At 40.6% G+C, this 17,385-nt stretch overlaps 1 protein-coding gene across 12 annotated transcripts in view; it reads left to right on the top strand.

Moving 5' to 3' along the window:
- atp8a1 (ATPase phospholipid transporting 8A1) overlaps positions 1-17,385 on the top strand; it is a 99,614-nt gene that overhangs the window by 7,029 nt on the left and 75,200 nt on the right. For 11 of the 12 annotated variants that reach the window (XM_070963313.1, XM_070963312.1, XM_070963309.1 and 8 more), the window contains exons 2-3: positions 9,282-9,396; positions 16,802-16,901. Coding sequence is in view for 10 of the 12 variants with exons in the window: in XM_070963309.1 (XP_070819410.1) it covers positions 9,282-9,396; positions 16,802-16,901 (215 nt within the window). In the remaining 2 variants the exon portion in view is untranslated. Of the gene's footprint in view, positions 1-5,613; positions 5,727-9,281; positions 9,397-16,801; positions 16,902-17,385 lie in introns of those variants that run through there. The other variant, XM_070963305.1, reaches the window with a different exon arrangement.

Genomic DNA, 17,385 nt, shown 5'->3' with positions numbered 1-17,385 from the left:
TAGGATGCCTGAGATTTAGGACTGCCTGCAACTCCTTATCATTTTGATTGTTGATTTTAATCTAGTCATTATTTTTTCAGCTAAGCTTTTTTGTCCATTATACTTCAGAAAATAATGGAAAACATGCCTTGCCCAGATGTGCTATATTAGAAATCCTATAAAACAGAGAAATCATCACACTTGAGAGGCTAGCAGTGACAAATGTTTGGCGTTTTTAGAATACTTACCGTATGACTTGAGGGATGGTAATGCTGCTTAGTCAGTCGGTTGATCTGGTCACCGCTTTCATCCTGACTAAAATATCTCAACAACTATGAGATCTAGTCCCATGACATTTTGTACAGACATTCATGTTTCCTTCCACCTGGTGATTTCCCACCACCTGCAGCTCTGCTTTGTGTTAAGTGCTAGTTAACAGATATTAGCTTGCTAAGAAGTGAAGATAAGCTAAGATGGTAAATGTGATAAACGTGCCTGAATCAACATGCTGATGTTAACATTCAGCTGAAGTAGCCTCACAGTGCTGCTGGCACAGCTGTAAACTCTTAGTTGCTTGATGAATAACCTTACTGATAACACATTTGTTCATTAATTTTCTGTCAGTGGACTAATCGATTGACCATTTTCTTTCACCACTACTGAGGTTGTTTCCCTAACAGCCGTGGAGGAACCTCAAGCAAGTTGTTGACAACTTATGTGTTGTTCTGAGTATGACCTGGTGTATTATTTTATGTGTATGTATTTTGATGAAGACAAGGAACAGTTGGTGGTCAGGCATAACATTGACACAACACTGAATGACTGGGATTCACAAGGTCTGTTTCCTGTTTGCAGACCTTTGTGTTGCATGCCATGCGCTCTTCCGTTTTACCATTCATAAAGTCGCACACAGTGGAAAGGTTTCTGTCCCTGCAGATCCCTCGCTAAGCTAAGCCAGGCCAGCCCTGTGATGTCACAGCAAGCCCCAGCTGCCTTATGTTGTCCCTGGACTGTCCGTCCCACTGTAGCCCGCCTGAGCCTATGGGGATCCAGACTGAGCCAAATGGGGAGGGGGATTAATTCTGCAGCTGCCCTGTTGTTGTTGTGAGTGCTGGTTACAGCATTGTGATCTGATAAGCGACTTATGGATGTTACTGTTGCTTAGATCGAGGCAGTATCTGTATCCCCTTCTAGCCTCCCCCGAACCCATTCACAAATGGTTTGAGACTGGGGGGGGGCTTTCATCTCTGGAACTTTGATTGCCATGAATAGACTGTGGCTGCTCTGTCTACTGAAATATTAATCTGGCATAAATTAATCATGTGCAGATTTTCCTTTGGTGGTGATGAGAGGATATAAATGGCTCACTGGGTTGTGAGATTGAGAAATCCAGAAGCCCAGGGATTTGGAACGAGTGTGACCCTAATCACTGTGGTAGATAGCCTCAGGTTAAGGTAGCCAATGTGCAGACTGACAATGTTGAACTCCATATTACACCTCACCTTTCTGTCTTACTTCTGTTTAGGTACTTGTTATGTGGTGGTCTAAACGTTTCTACTGGAGCCAGGTCACACTTGTCATATCCTCTGCATTTTCTTTTTTCAGCAAAGTATTTGATGCAGTTTTTCTTCACAAAGCCTCTTTGGCTGCCATTCATTTGTTCATGTTAGATCAATGTCAGCAGCCCCAGCTGTCTGTCCCCACCCACCCTGGTATTATTGAATGAATCGTGTGGGAGCCTAGATGTGGCCAGGTCGCGTGGCTCCTCATCTACACTTTATTGACCAGCGTACAACTTTCTCATGCTTGTTTAATATTTGAACAGTTAGATTAAACTCTGCTTGGAGCCGTTTCTAGAAGAACAGAAAGCCTTTTTACGTTTTGTTTTGCATCTAGATGGATGTTAGACCCCTCGGTATCGACTCATGGACTTTTCTGAACAATCTTAAGGCTTTAGTCATGGAGCCAACTCAATCGTCACTGTGTAATCATGGATATAGCAGATGCTGACCAAAAGAAGTTGTAAAATGCAGCCAGCAGGTGACATGACATCTTTTATGATTTGTCATAAAAGCTTTATTTGAGGTCTAACATGAATAGCCAGAAATAAGATGCGGTTGCTAAAAATATCTCAACTATAATAACGGTTGATCCTCTTATTTTGAAAACAAGGATTAATGCTGTTACTGTTACTGACAGTCAGGAGGCAACATACTAACCATATTTTAGGGATGTATTTTGAAGGTTAAGTTGGTCAGCTCTATATGGTTTATCATATGACTGCTGAGGGACAGTCATTTAATTCCAGAGTATTAAGTTTTAGAGTTTGGTTGTTCAAAGTCTTTGAAGTGTACTACTTTGTATCCATGATTGTTAGCAGTTATTAAGAGACTACACTTGATGTGGAGACATACAATAATTAGCCGTAACAATAGAAATAACAATCTGATTGACATACTTTCAGTTTCTTAAAAGAGAAACTCTCACAGAAGGAATTTCCAACGCCCAGTGGTTTCAGAGTGTCTCTGTAACCTGCAGTGCTCAGGAAGGGATAAAAAGATAGACCGGGGAACACCGGCATGCCTTGGCCAATGCCAAGCCATGCTGGGCCCAGTTTTTTCCCATTGGGCACACTCTCCAAAATACGTGCCCCTTGTGACTATTGTTCCACCCGTCTGTCTGTTGGCTGACACAAGCAATAATCCTGACATCTGGCATGCATCCAAACTCATTACGACACTCGATGGCATTGATCCTTCCTCTAGAGGCTTCCCCTCCAGAGCTGTGTGCTTCTGCTCTCTACTCTACTGAGTGTTTTCTGGCTCCTTGTTACTCTTTCCTCTGTTCTTTTTCCCTGCCTCTTACATTGTTTTTATGCAGCCACCTAGAATGGATAATATGGTGGTCCCATTAATAGATGAAAGGTGTTGTTATGAAGCCTAATATAGCACAGATTAAGAATTATATGAACAGTGAGTATCCGCCCAGTTTCCCATTCTTGCTCTCTTTATTGATGTCAGGGTAGTTGAGCCATGACACGCCTGCAGTTAATGAAATTAGTGCTGAGAAAATGCACAGTGTCCACCAGGGAATATTAAGAGCAGTTCCCACTGAGACGTCTGTGGTAGTGGCTGAGTATATTATCCACTCAGTGTGGTGGAAACTAGGTTATTAATGCTTGTCGAGGAGAGGCTGGGGAAAGGCTGTTTTGATGATGGACCCTGGATGGTGTTGGCCTGTCAGGGTTGGCCTTGTTTGTAACTTTTAAATTTGATGAGGGCCAATGTTACAGTTAGGGTTCACATTAATGTCAAGCTGGTTTCCATTGTTACTTTTGGTAAGTCAACTGAAACAGCACAGCATTTTGAAACCAAACTGTGCTGACATGAGTTGGTAGTGTAAAATACAAGAGGTCTGGTTTTATTCACCCTGTTCAACTGGAATTGTGGAATTGCCGGGCCACAGTCCCAGACCAGTGTTTCTCTGGCAACTCCTCAAGCCCCGCTGACCACTCTGTGGCTCTAGCTCTACTTCTGCTCTTCTAATCCAATTAAAGTGTTCAATATGCAGCCTTTAATTGGATCAGGTGTGTGAGAATAGTAGCTCTTACAAAAAAACCTGGAAATCAAGTAGCTCTTGAAGACTTGAGAAGCACTAATTCTAACCGGACATAAGGCTGCTCTGATACCAACTAGCTGTCCAAAAAGCATTACAGTACACAAAAGAAGGTGGTCAGGACGTAATCTATCAGAAACCAAAGAAAAGACAATTTAGATATAAAACTAAGAAACGTTGCAGTGAGGATCAAGCATTTGTATTTTTATGACTGGGTATTGTTGCATATCTGCAGCAATAAACAGCTGTTTGTTATGTATTTTTTGCTTACTGTAGATCCCCTATTTATTGCCCAGTGTTGCTATGATTTACTTGGAACCTGAATTTGTCCAAAAACAGAAGATGATGTGGATGGCTCTTCAAGCTCTGGCTCCTCATTAGTGTTTTCCATACAACTGTTGCTCGTTATATGTGCTGGGCTAACCTGACTAGCATGGTTAAAGGGTAACAGCTGACACACTGTCCTACCTTTCTGGGACTGTGTCCAAAATCTTGCCTATGAATCATCAACATTTTACACCATCACTGCCAGGTGTACTTGCATAACTTTATTATACACATCTCTCGGAGGTGAAGCATTGCATTGCAGGATTTGTTGCACAAAATTTATGCTATGGAGACTACATTTTTTTGTTCCATTGTGGGAATTTTCTAAGGCATTTTATGGTGCATAGTTTTTATACTTTGAATTCAGACACTCAACTAAATGCAGTGCTCAGACAGTCCAGTTGAAAGTCACACTTGAATGCTGAATGTTAAGTTGAGTGGTTTGTATGTGCCAAGACATAGACTGTAATTAGACTGTTTTAGACTAATAAGAGGTTTATAATATGTGGTTTATAGGGCATATTCAGTAGAAACGAGACAATAACAGGTCCAGTTTGGGACAAACATATGACAGTGTTATACCCTTGGTCTATTCAAATCTATTTCCTGCTCCCATTTTTTTAAATTCAGGCTGCTACCTTGTAAAATGCAGAATGATTGATAATAGTGCTATTGTCACCTTTGTTTCAAACCATACCAGTATACTGCACATATGTTAAAATACTAAAATTTGCATATTTGACATAATCGTTTGTTATTGTCCACAGCTTTTTCTTTAACTTTGTAGACAGCCCTTTCTGTCAAAGCTGCTAAACAGAGAAAGCAGAAGGACTAAGTTAGGCAGTAGCAGTACCAGCTGCAACTGGTGCATTGCAGCACCTGGCCTACACCAGCACACAGGCTCCTGCTGCGAGGGCTCATTCAGAACACAGAGACACAACATCAATCACGGCTGCTCAGCCAACTCCTCTGGCCTGCTATTTCACACAGGCCTTAAGCTGCAGTCACCAACTATGTCTGCGTCCTGTTTTCATTTCTCATATGTACACACTAATTCCATGATCAGTTGAGCCTCTTAAAGATTTGGCTTCTTGACTTGCTTTGTTTGCTGGCTTTGTTCATTTGTGTGCAAGCTGAGATCTGTGTTTGGCATATAAATGATTGTTGTTGACAGGTGATTGTGCAGGAGGTTTGATATCTCATAAACACCGGCCACAAATTAGTGCTGCAAAAAGAATGTCACTCAAAACTAAAATTATGAACACTCATGACTTTTCAAGAAATCATTTTTGGGGCATTGTTGCCTTCTTCAAATGGTGTACAGTAGAGATTTGACAGAAAACAAGGAGAGAGAGAGATTGGCATGCAGCAAACACCCCCAGCTGGACACAAACCTGTGATGCTGCAGTTCTTGGCAGGCGCCTTGACCCCAAGGCCACCAGGGCGCCCAAAGGAAAATCACTGAGAATAAAAATATTGTGGGAAATATTTTCCATTTCTGTGACATTGATGCTGTATTTTGCAGTGTTGGTCTCTGATACTGCAAATGGCACAGTATTGGTTGCAGAATGTCTACAGCACTTAAATTGCCTCCAGATTCAAGTAGCTTGCCTTTGAGTCAATGTCCTTTTCCTCACCTTTACTCAGTGCTGTTACTCATTCCCAACCACCTGTCTTCTCAGTGTTACCAGGTGAGCTCTTGGCTGCAAAGTCTGTTTTAATGTTGGACTGAAGAGGCTAGGCCTACTGACACGCAAAGAGGATGGAACTTAACTGCTCTCAAGGAGGGACCTCCTACCACCAAGGTGATGTAGGATCAGTGGATCAACACTTTTAGAGTATTATGTAATGCTGTGGCGGCACTTGCCATTACACTGCTTCTAAGGTTTAAGAGGTCATGTTTCTGTAAATCCTCACCTGGCCTTGAAATAACTTTTATACTTCTCTCGGAGCCAAATTTAGATCCCATTAAGATACCACTATTCACAAATTCAGTTTCACTGTGTCCTATTTTGTGTGAATGATTGAACCCCTGTTAAAATGTGTTTGCAGAGTTCTGAAAAGTGTTTTTCAAATTGATTATGGTGAAATCTGGGCAAGTAATTCTTACATCTCTCATATTATAGACATGCTCCAAATTCAAAAACAGCCAGTCTCTCTTTTGATTTCTAGACAACCCTTTTTCCCCACTGTATACAAAAAAAAGAAAGACAAGTGTCATGAACTTCAAGGAAGTTGGCTGGACCATATTGTGGACACCATGCATCTAGGCTATATTGGTCCTTTACCTAAACAGTACATGTGATAATCACTGACATCATGGTAGGAAGTTTCCCTGCTTAATCAGTAGGCCCCTTAATCTCATGTTGCTCCCTGGATCCACACACCCTTTAATCCAATAAACCACCTATGCTGATCTGACGTCTTGCATAACAGGGCTGGGATAGCCAACCCATGTTTCCCCCGGTGACCAAATGACTACAAGGGGCCAGTTATTTTTAGTCCAAGAGCACATGCTAAGAAGAGGAACTATCAGGAGATGATGGTAGGAAGAAGGAAGGTTTGGCAGTCGCTCCTCAGTAATCCTCTGTGCTAAGCCAAGTGGATCATTAAAATAACAAGAGCTGTAATTTAAGGTTCAGGGTTTGAGTTTGTAACATGAGTGGGAAAGTGCAAAGAGTAAGGTGAGACTAAGAGGGGGAAAAGAGAGCAGAGAAAGTTGCAAGTGTGACTTTGAAGACTGTGTCAGCCTTCCTCTTTGTTTCCTCTTACTTGACATGACGTGAAAGAAATACTGTAGGCAGACGGGGGAGGGGGGCATGTTGCAACTGGTGCACATCCGGCAGGGGCTCCAGTTACAGTACCTTATAACACTGTGCTTTGTTGTTGTTGATATTTCAAGCAGCCAGCTTCCCTCACGTGTCCCCCTTCCTTCCATTTTTACACTCCAGAAGCTATGCTATGCCTGCGCTTACCTCGTAACCCTTGACACCACTGCTACTGCTTGCTAGGTAGGACAGTCCAGCACCCACTGGATCACATGAATGCAACCTGAGAGTCTATGAATACTGTTGACTTAAGTGTTTTACAGTAGTGCTCTATTGGCAGTGCACAGGCCACTAACCCAGACGTATCAATTAAAACAGGAGGATAGGGAAATGTGAACCTTGGGAATCTTTTTTTTTTTTTTTTTTTTTTTTTTTAATCATTTCTCATCTTGCACACAAGATGATCCCTGTCAAATCTACGTCTGTACGTGTGTCAGTTATTTCATCTTCAAATGGTGCTTCAACACACATTATGCAATTTCTGCCGCCGGGGGTCCCTCAGTCACAACAGTAACAAAAGACATACTTTGATGGTGCCGTGAAGTAGCAAGGGTTCATGGGAGTTGTTGTCTTCACTGCTAAACAAGTGCCATTGCAGATGAAAATGACTAATCGTGTTCCATTAGGGATGAGCGATACAAAGAGTAGCAATGCTGCTAGCTTACTTAGCTACACTGGCTTCCTTTCCCGCTCTCTGATGTATCCCATGTTTCTGTGGACGTTATACCAACTAGAGGGGGTAGAGTGGATATGATGCCATTGAGAGGCGACCAAATGAAACCCACCGCTGTGCAGCATTTTTTCACTGTTTTTAAATGATTAATCGATTAGAAAATAGTTGCTGATTATTTTTCTGTTGATCGACTAATTAATTAATTGACTAATTCTTTCAGCTCTGCATTCAATATCATGTTGCCTGAACAGTTAGCCCAAAGACTGAACCTGCGACCTGTAAATATTACCAGGGCCAAGTTTCATGTTATCATTTCGCTTTCATTTCATTTCACAGTGTCTGTACACTGCAATGTATTGGTTTGTGAACACCAGAAATTGTATTTTAAAAAAAACATCATATATTGTATGTATTTTGATCTTTTGGGGAGGTATAGGGTTGAAATTTCACTGTACATCCATTCCAGTCCTTGTACATCTTTGCCAGTCACTGTGTGTTCAGTAGAGAGATTCTTTGGTGTGTTTCCTATTTGTAATCCCGCACTGCAGTAAGCATCTTCAAGCTAGAGGCTTGATATATTCCCGCAACATCCCTAGACATCCTTTTTTCATGACGCAGCACCTGTCTCTAGCATGGAAAGAAACAGGACATGGTGTCCGTCTGTGATGTTTTAGAACTTGCCTGCAGAGGCAAAGCAAGACAGAAATGCCTCTTGCCAATCTCAAAAATAACAATATTTGTGAGTGTTTTTTAAAAATTGGGAAAATGCACGCCTAAGCATCTCTGCAACCCACGTAGAGCCTTCATTTGATGTACTGATTTAACCAACATCGCTCCATCCCACTTGGTTGAACTTGGTGGGTGCAGCTGCTGCTGCCTCCATTCAGAGATGGAGAGAAAAATAGTCATCCTTCCAGAACAAGTGTTTTTTTTAGTATTTAATAATGGTATGTGAGTATATGTAGGAGTGCGTGGAGACTTCTGTCAATTAAACATTTAATGTTTCATTCAGTGGTCAGAATAAGGCATAATATTTGAGTGAGGAATGAATGAGTTCTGTAAGCTTGTCTTTTATGCATTTGGTTTGGGGAATGAATATTCAACATGTACACTACCTCTGTACAGTAGTTATCTGTCACCACATTGCTGTAGCTGATTCAGATAACAAATTAGTCCACACAGCAGGATGTCATTCTGGACAGGAAATTCCCAGCTCTAATCACAACACGTTTCCTGCAACAAATGGAAAGTCTTCAGAGGCAGTTGCTGAAATGTGAGCTTTGAAAAGTCTCTTAAGTAATTAGACTATGAACATTTACTGCCTAAAAAATGTTTTTAACAAAGGCAGTTAACCTTGGCCAGATTTTGACCTCATCAACTTTATAGAGTTTTGTAAGCAGGACATGCACAGCTCACACGAGTGCAAAAGTCTGATGTCTTATCTTAGATACAGTATGTGTCACTGTTGTGTAATCGCAATGTAAATGTATGACGTTCTCACCGTTAAGCATGTGAATAAAAAAATATTTCTGATATTTAATTCACAGCAAGTTGTAAGAGTCAGACTGTACAACCCCGATTCCAAAAACAAGGCTGTGTAAAACAAATGAAACAGAATGTGATCACAATGTGAACTTTCATATCTAAGCTGTCTAAGGCTCCAAGGTCAACTGCATTCTCTGCAGTTTTTACTCTGAATGTTATAATTACTGAATTGTCTTTTACAGACTCCAAAGTCTCCTTTGGGGACTTTTCGACACGCACCAGCTCAAAAACTTCAAAACACCTTTCCATCTTGAGTTCGTTTGTGCTCAAAGCAGATTCACTTTCTTATAGAATGTTTTTTCCCCATGCTGCAGGATATGAAAAGACAGAGGACACATCAGAAAAGACGTCCCTAGCTGACCAAGAAGATGCTCGACTGATACACCTCAACCAGCCGCAGTTCACCAAGTTTTGCAGCAATCGAGTCAGGTAAGAGATTGGTATTTATGGAAATGTGATGGCAAATATTTCCCATATGTATTGTATGGAGAATCTGTAATTAAAATGGTTTGATTAAAAGCTACACTATGTGGTCATAATCCAATCCAATCCTGGGATTGGATCAATTAATCAAGGGTTAATTTATTGAAAACAAGTTGTATTAAGTTAATATCAAAGCAGTTTCAGGATATCGTGGACAGTGCAGTGTGGCAGCATTATCAACAGTTAGTTCAAGCTCTAAAGCTTGAAAGAGCACCACATAAGTCAGCTGCACGTAATACTTGGGTCACAAATATTGATGATTATCAGAAATGGTGCCTCACACCAGAGAAATGTGAGGAAATGAAAAACTGATGTGTTGGCAAATTTTGAAAGAGTTGCTCGGGTGGTTAGGAAAAAACTTCTTTTGAAATATGCTGTAGTATTAAAACATTTTTTTGTGTATTTTAGTTGTTACTTTTCCTTCTCTTTTCAGTGTGTGGGTGGCTATTAACTGTCACATGGTTTGCATTTGATTTGCAGCCCATGCAGTAAACTTTGCATAGTCCACATTTATAGCTTCACCAGATCAATCCTGGAGTACCACCCAGGGTGGTGTTGCCTGAAGGTTGGAGGCCTGTGGTGGTCTGCATGTTTGCCCTGAGTACCCCCTTCAAAGTAAAGTGCATAGCTGCTTGCCATCTTGTACTCCTCTTTCCTATACATTTAACTGGGCATTGTGCTCTTTGTTGCCTTTTCTGTGTGCTAGTACCCACAATGGTGTCTCAGAATAGATTTACACAGTGGTCCTCTGAGATGCACAGCTGAAGATGAGAACATATACAACATGTAGAGGTTTGTTGCTGCTGCTGTCTGTGCTAGCCTTGAAAATACAGCTTCATGCAAGTCCCACAAGGTTGTCCTCTATCACTTACCATCCAGCTTTTCCAGTGTAATTATGTAAAGTGAAGATGCTTTTCCCATGTCACTTAAAATTACATTTCATCCCAGCTGCTTTAAAAAATTCACACTCAAAGTTGTATTCTCTCAAGGATTTTGCTTTGTGTGTATTGCAGCTATTTTTGACTTGGTAATGGCAACCCAGAGGCCATCAGTGCTTTTCATGGTGACCTGCAACATGACTTGCCACTTTGCCTTTAACCCTACATTAACCTTCAGAGTCACTAGCAAAACAGTTGAATTAAAGCATGCAGAGACTGTGAAGCTGCTACTTAAATGTCAGCCTGGAGAGAATTTCCTGATAGGAAGCAATCTTGAGAAGTCCAAATGCATTTAAGGGCCTTTTGAGCATATGTTGTGAAAATCTTGTCTTGAACGTTCCTCTCCTGGCATTGATTAAACCCCTAAAACCTCTGCTCTGTTCATCAAAGTGACATATTTAAAAGATTTTCCATGAAAAAATCCCTTCATGCCTTGAAATGGCTTAGATGTAACTCTACATGTTTGCCTTCATTTAGTATGCACACAGCTACGAAGATGCAGGTTGGTACGAACATATCAGTAAGAGATGACATGAGCTATTGGCTTGACATATGTCATCATGATATGGAAGGCCCAACCTGCAAGTTGACGGGTTGGGTTCCTTGCATATGTGACATATGAAACCGTGGCTAACTGAATCCATGTTTTTTTAGCCATTGGTCCCCAGCAGCTGCAAAGCGAAAACGCCCAGTCATGGTGTTGACTGCTTATTTCGTTCCTGATATGTTGTGTATCATATAAAAACATCCTATAGACGTCTCAACAAGGTTAAATCTTGATTTCCATCGGAGCAGGTCTTGAAGAGAAAACATTAAACTTACTTTGTAAAGTCTGCTCTTCTCTGGTGTGACTGCAAAGCTTCAGCATAAAGTAATTGTCAGTGTAGAGTGCGGTGATCTTGAGGTGAGGAAGGACCATGACAGCATCCTCAGGCATATGATATTTGATAAGTACCTGCAAGATTTGTATCACCAGTGGTGCCTTAAACCAGATATACCAAACTGGCCCTTTTTATGCGGCTGTTCCTCTTGGAGGAGTGCAGTGCTTTTAGCATTAAAGGTCAGGCTTGTTGGGTCAGGCCGTCCTCTGTCAAGGAATATTACTGTTAGCATTCCTGCTGCATGAGCAGCTTGAGATATGTATGTGCTTACATAGACAGAGCTTTAAACTGAACAGGAATGATAAATTAAAAAAGCAAGTGTGCTTATGGTTATGCCATTTGTTAGGTCAGGTTCATGTATTGACTTGACAAATAACAGACGCAAGCAGCCAAGAAAATTGCAAAATGTCTTTCCAGTTTGTTTCCTTAAACCACTCAACTGTAAGAAAACCGATGCTGATTCTACCTTTTCTTAAGCTTCTTTTATAGTTAGACAGACCTCACATTAGTGTGTTAGTCATTTTTTGAGTTTTACTTTTAGTGCGGTTATCAATTATTAACAGACTCGGGTCAATTTTCATTATTAACCTCTTTGGAGCACCAGATGGTTGATGGCTGAATTATATTGCGTCAAAGAAGTTTAGAGAATATGACCTTTGCTGTGAAAGTGCACCTCTGCATATTTTTAAAAATTAAAGTTTATACAGTTTTTGTGACTTTACCGGAGGTGGTCATTAATTCAGTGGGTGGCCTGCCCTCACTAGAAAAAAAAAGAAAAAAGAAAAAAAAAACATGTTAGGTCCGTTCAGGTGAAGCTGATGCTGTTAACACACAAGCACTATGGTCAAAGTAGGGCCAATAAAATCATTAAGAAAAAAACATTGATTTGGATTGCTCAGTATGTCACTGATCTATATATTGTAGCACTGAGTATGACTATAGCTGCTCACGACCCAGTTTACCTCAGATTCAGTTTCACTTGGCTCAGATATGACTGACATTCAGTTCATAACTGATACTGTGCCCAACATACCAGTGAACAGAAGTATGTATAAATGTTTGAATGCAGATTGTACAGATTACAGCAGGCTATGAGCACACAGTGAATTGGGTGCCAGTCTGCATGTTAATGCCTTTTCAAGCTGCATTTGTTTCAGACCGACCACTTTTGTGGATTAACTAACTGTAATACATCCAACTTGAGTCTTGTCAGATGATTTCAGAGGTCTAAGTGCTGCAGCATTATTTGAACACAGCTTGCAGATGACTTAGCTTTGTCGAATTCTTCTTTGTCCTTGCCATTTTTGAATCCAAAATGTGCCTCAAACCTTAAAGGCATATCGGGCTTTAGTCTGCTCTAAAGATCTAATTTCTTCAAGAGGATTGGTTGCTGTCTCAAAGTGACCTGTGGAGACACTTACAGGAGCAGGGTCTGTGATAAATGGTGAATCTAATCTTACAAGTAGATAGAGAGCCCTCACAGGTTTCTCGCTTTCATTTGCTCCCATTCTCCCTCTGCAGCATGGCTCCCTGCAGTATATGTCACTGCTCTGTACACATGTGACTCCCGACTTTTAACAGACAGGTACCCTGCTCTCACTATTATGCCTAAGGATTGTTTTGGATTGTTTATTCAGCTGAACTGGCTGCTGGCAGATCTCATTGTAATGTAAAGGAGATTAATCCCTGAGATGTTGAGAACTCGGAACTATGGAAAACAGGAGTAGCTGCACACACCATTTTACTGGTGTGTATCCATGAAATGCTGATATTGTATGTCTTGGTGGTAAACAAGGGACAGTTGAGACATGCATAGACAGACAGTGACCCATGCACACAAGACTGAAATTAGTATAATTGTCTGTGGAGAGTCCCTTAATTTGCCTTACCCCCCTAAGCGCATGAATTATACATTTCACCAAGTGGTATTTATACATTTTCATCAACTTATTTGGTGTTTTTTAATCATCATGACCAAATTTAAGCATGTCATTTTAACGGCATACCATAATTAAGTACTGAACTGTACACATGACACACACCGCATAATAAAATTTACCATCACAGTTAAATGGTGAGTTGCAGTACTGCTTGTTTGCGGTGTTACAGATTTAAGGTCACAGATACAGGAACACCTTGAAAGGATGTTAAACTGGAGGCCGTTCATCTGTACAGGATACTGGTCCAACCAGTTCTTCGACTTTATACAAGTCCTGTGTGCAGATGTGTTTGCAAACAAATTAATCCTTTGTTCCCAGTCCGACATTATCTAACCACCTGTCCAACTGTGGTCACCATATACAAATTCTGTGATTATTTTGGTGTATTTAAACCACAAAGAAGATATACACATTCTGCAAATGAGCAGTCTGAATTGACTGTGATTGTGATAGTTCAGTGGTTAGCTACCAGCCCTGGTTGATTTTTAGTAGTTAAATAAATGCTGTTAACACCAGCTGGCAGAGATTGATCAGTGTACTCTATATAAGAAGTGTCATACAACCCATTAGCTTTGTTGTTTGTTTTTATGGATGTGAAATTTCAATCTGGAAACATTGTGAAGAAGAACTTGTTTCATTTATGAGTGATGAGAGAAAAATTGTGTTGTTAATAGACTAATAGTGTTTTCCTAAATGCTCAGCTCTGGCAACCCAAAGCTTAACAACAGTTTCAAGCTTAACTGTGATAGTCTTCATTTGGCAACAGCTGGTTAACATTTGTTTCTATTTGTGGCCCCTGGAAGCGTGTTCAGAGCCAACCATGGCCCATGGGTGGGCCATGACCCAGTCATTTAAACAACATAATCTGCTGTCATTACCAATCATGGAAGTTTTGCTAACCATAGAGCAGAACATCATGTTGGCTCTCCTCCAGGTTTTTGTGTGTCAGTGACCTTCACCTGTGGAACTGTGGAGATAAAAACTTAACATCTAATCAGTGCTGCAAGATTATGTTACAGTTTGAGCAATATGAGTTTGGTTGTGCTTAAATGCAACTATTAATGGTTAAATCTCATGGGGATAGTTTGGCTTTTTATTTGTTTTGGGTGTGGCTAAAAGATGAAGACTATCCAACACCCAATGACATGTCAAATGTTGACAGTTGACAGTTGTTAACTTGCACAAATGTGTTTTTAACTCATAAGACAAACCAAAACAGACATTCACAGTGACTTCTTGTAATGTCATACCTTTCAGAGGTGTTGTTAGATGGCATCAAAAGATCGGCGCTGATCGGCACTGCATGGCTATAATCTGGATATCTGTGAGTGAGTCAAGGAAGTGCTTCTCACATATCGTCTTGATCCTCAGGATGTTTCCTGGAAATAAAACATAAGATCCATAATCATCCATTAAGCAGAGTGTTAAATGAGCTCTTTATCTTGCCCTGCCACAGTGGAGGAAGTAATGCAGTGTACAGGAGTAACTAGAGATAAGACAGGGCATGCTTTTCAGCATTACCCCTTGAGATCAGAAATAAGGCTGGAGGGAAGGAAATAAAGAGAGAAATGATGAAGCCAGGGCCTTTAGGCTAAACAAACGTCAGAGCTACACCACCACTGTTTCTTCATATCACAAGGGATGGACTGAGGCGGTAATTATATTTTGTATTAGCACTAATAGCCAGTAGGTCCACCAGTACTATTAATATTAATGCACACATGACATGTTATGAGCTTTGGATGATCTATGGTAAAGTATTTCACATCAAGTCAGCTACTGTATTCAAGCGGTGACTTCACTGAACATTATAATCATTTAATCAGCAGAATTGATAGGGGAAGAAATGTCTCAAACTAACACACACAGTTTTAGTTTATGATGGCAGACTTTGAGCTTCCTCCTTCCTCCTGTACTGCAATGATAAACTGCACACTCATCATGATATCTAGCAGACTAGATACAATGCTGCTTCTGTGCTCAAGCTTGTAGCTCTGTTTTTATTTGTTGTGTTACAAGGATCTGTCCTTTCTCTCCATGAGTTTTATCTTTAAACTCAAACATTGGTCAAATACACATAAGGCCTGTAAAAATACACAAATATTTACAAATCTGTTTGTCTTTTTAAACCCGCAGTGCGAAACTTTTGTCTCCACCCTCAGGCAGATAGAGTAATTACACAAAAACTGTTAGCCATACTTTTGCCTGCTGTAGCCTACTCTGGCACAATGGTTACTCCTCCTTCAGCTTGGCCAAACCAATCATTGGTAGTTGATGTAACATGCATTCATTTATATGTAAAAGTCCCACACTCTAGCTTTAAAGTGATGACATTGTGACATAAAGATCACTCTGAAATCTCCTGTATCCCCTCTGAACATCATCCGCATACCTTCAGACAGCTGTAAAACTCTTACTATTACAAAAAAACACAGAAAGGTTGTAAAAGATTTTGATCTTATAGGCTAAATTTATTTCTATGAATTTAAATGATTTGAATTTCCCTTTGTGACATTTTAAGTTGTGTAAAATCAGCCACCAAAATTCAAGATGAAGAATTCAAACTCTATCAATCTGTAGTTTTTTTCAGGTGACCCAGGTCCTGTGAGTTTTCTCTTTTTACAGAAACTGACATAACAACAGTAGACTAGACTAAAGACTAGACTTTGTTGAATGAAATAAAGCTGGTCCTTTCTTGACCCCTGTTCTGACAAGGCTCTTCATCAGGCTCCTCCGTGAGGCTGGTATTACATTGTACTGCTGTCAGAACAATGCCTTGCTCTTACTCACTTGCCTTCACTCTGTCCCTCTCACTCACCATGAGCAGCTTCACTGTTCCAGGCAGCCAGGATCACTGTGAATGTAAAACTCTTTTTTTTTTTTTTTTATTAACTCAATTCAATGCTAGCCTGTGTCTCCAGAAATTTACATTGTGATCGTGGACATGCTACAAGTGAAAAATGCTGAAAATGTGCTTTTTGGATATGATTCAGGAATAAAATGATGATATCACCAATGTTAACCTCCATATGCTCAGCCCCCCTCAGACATGTTGGAGGCTATACTCTGATATTCTGCTTGTGTACGCGTGAGTAAGCAAAGCATACATCACGGCATATATGTTCTCTCAAAGTTGCTGTTCTGACCAGCGCTTTAACGCTGCTGTAAATCAGGCTGCTGGAGGTTGTTGCTGTTGAGGGCTAAACCAGCCTGCAGCACAGGCAACATATCACGTCTGCCAGGAGCTTTTTACACCCTCTGCCAGCTCCGTTCTTCCTCCTAATTATTCTTTATGATCATTGAGTCCTCTGGTCTCTGCTGTTCATCAGTCTCACACACAAACACCTGTCTCTGCAACAGAAAGGACTCTCTTGAATGGGTGGGGATCAGGAGTGGACATCAAATATACTTGACTGGCTATGTTAACTGTGAACTGGCTGATTTTTAGATTTTTGTATGCATTTTGAATGTCAATAGCATAAAGATTACTGCTCATATTCTGAGAACTAACCATTTGTTTCTCTTTCTTTTGTCTCCCTCTCTCGGTCCCTCCTCCACACATGGCCTTGTTGCTGTTTGATGCGGGCTTCAGCACAGCCAAATATAATGTCCTCACCTTCCTTCCCCGGTTCCTCTACTCACAGTTCAGGAGGGCAGCCAATGCCTTCTTTCTCTTCATTGCACTCTTGCAGGTAAGATGTGCTGTTGCTGCAGTTCCTGTCATTTTGAGACATAGATTTACATGCAAAGATAACTGGCAAACTACCTTATTAATGTTAAAGTCTAGATGAAAGAGCATTTTGAGGGTATCTAGCTTCCATGTTGTGAGGGATAGGCAGGTGAGACATAACGGGAGGAATTTGATTTGAATGTTGAAATGTGGAAACAAACATGGAGAGTTACAGTGATGCAAAGTTTGATGGTAGCATCAAAATCACCTGGCCATATGACAGCTAGTTTGATGATTTTCTGTGATATTTTTAAAGCATATATTGTTAAATATGTGTGCAAATATGGGGACAGGGATGTGATCTAGAAGAGTCAAAGAGGAATTTTTCGTTTCATCACTGCTCTTCTCAGCTTCAGTTTTTGCTTTGTTCTCATTAGTGTGCAAGTGGTCTTTTTATCGTTTGCCATGACCTAGACACCATTTCCAAAGGTCATGTTTGTAATTTC

Source organism: Chaetodon trifascialis, chromosome 5 (genome assembly GCF_039877785.1).
Source record: "Chaetodon trifascialis isolate fChaTrf1 chromosome 5, fChaTrf1.hap1, whole genome shotgun sequence".
NCBI classification, from domain to species: Eukaryota; Metazoa; Chordata; class Actinopteri; order Chaetodontiformes; family Chaetodontidae; genus Chaetodon; species Chaetodon trifascialis.
This window is presented reverse-complemented; position numbering and strand designations above follow the sequence as displayed.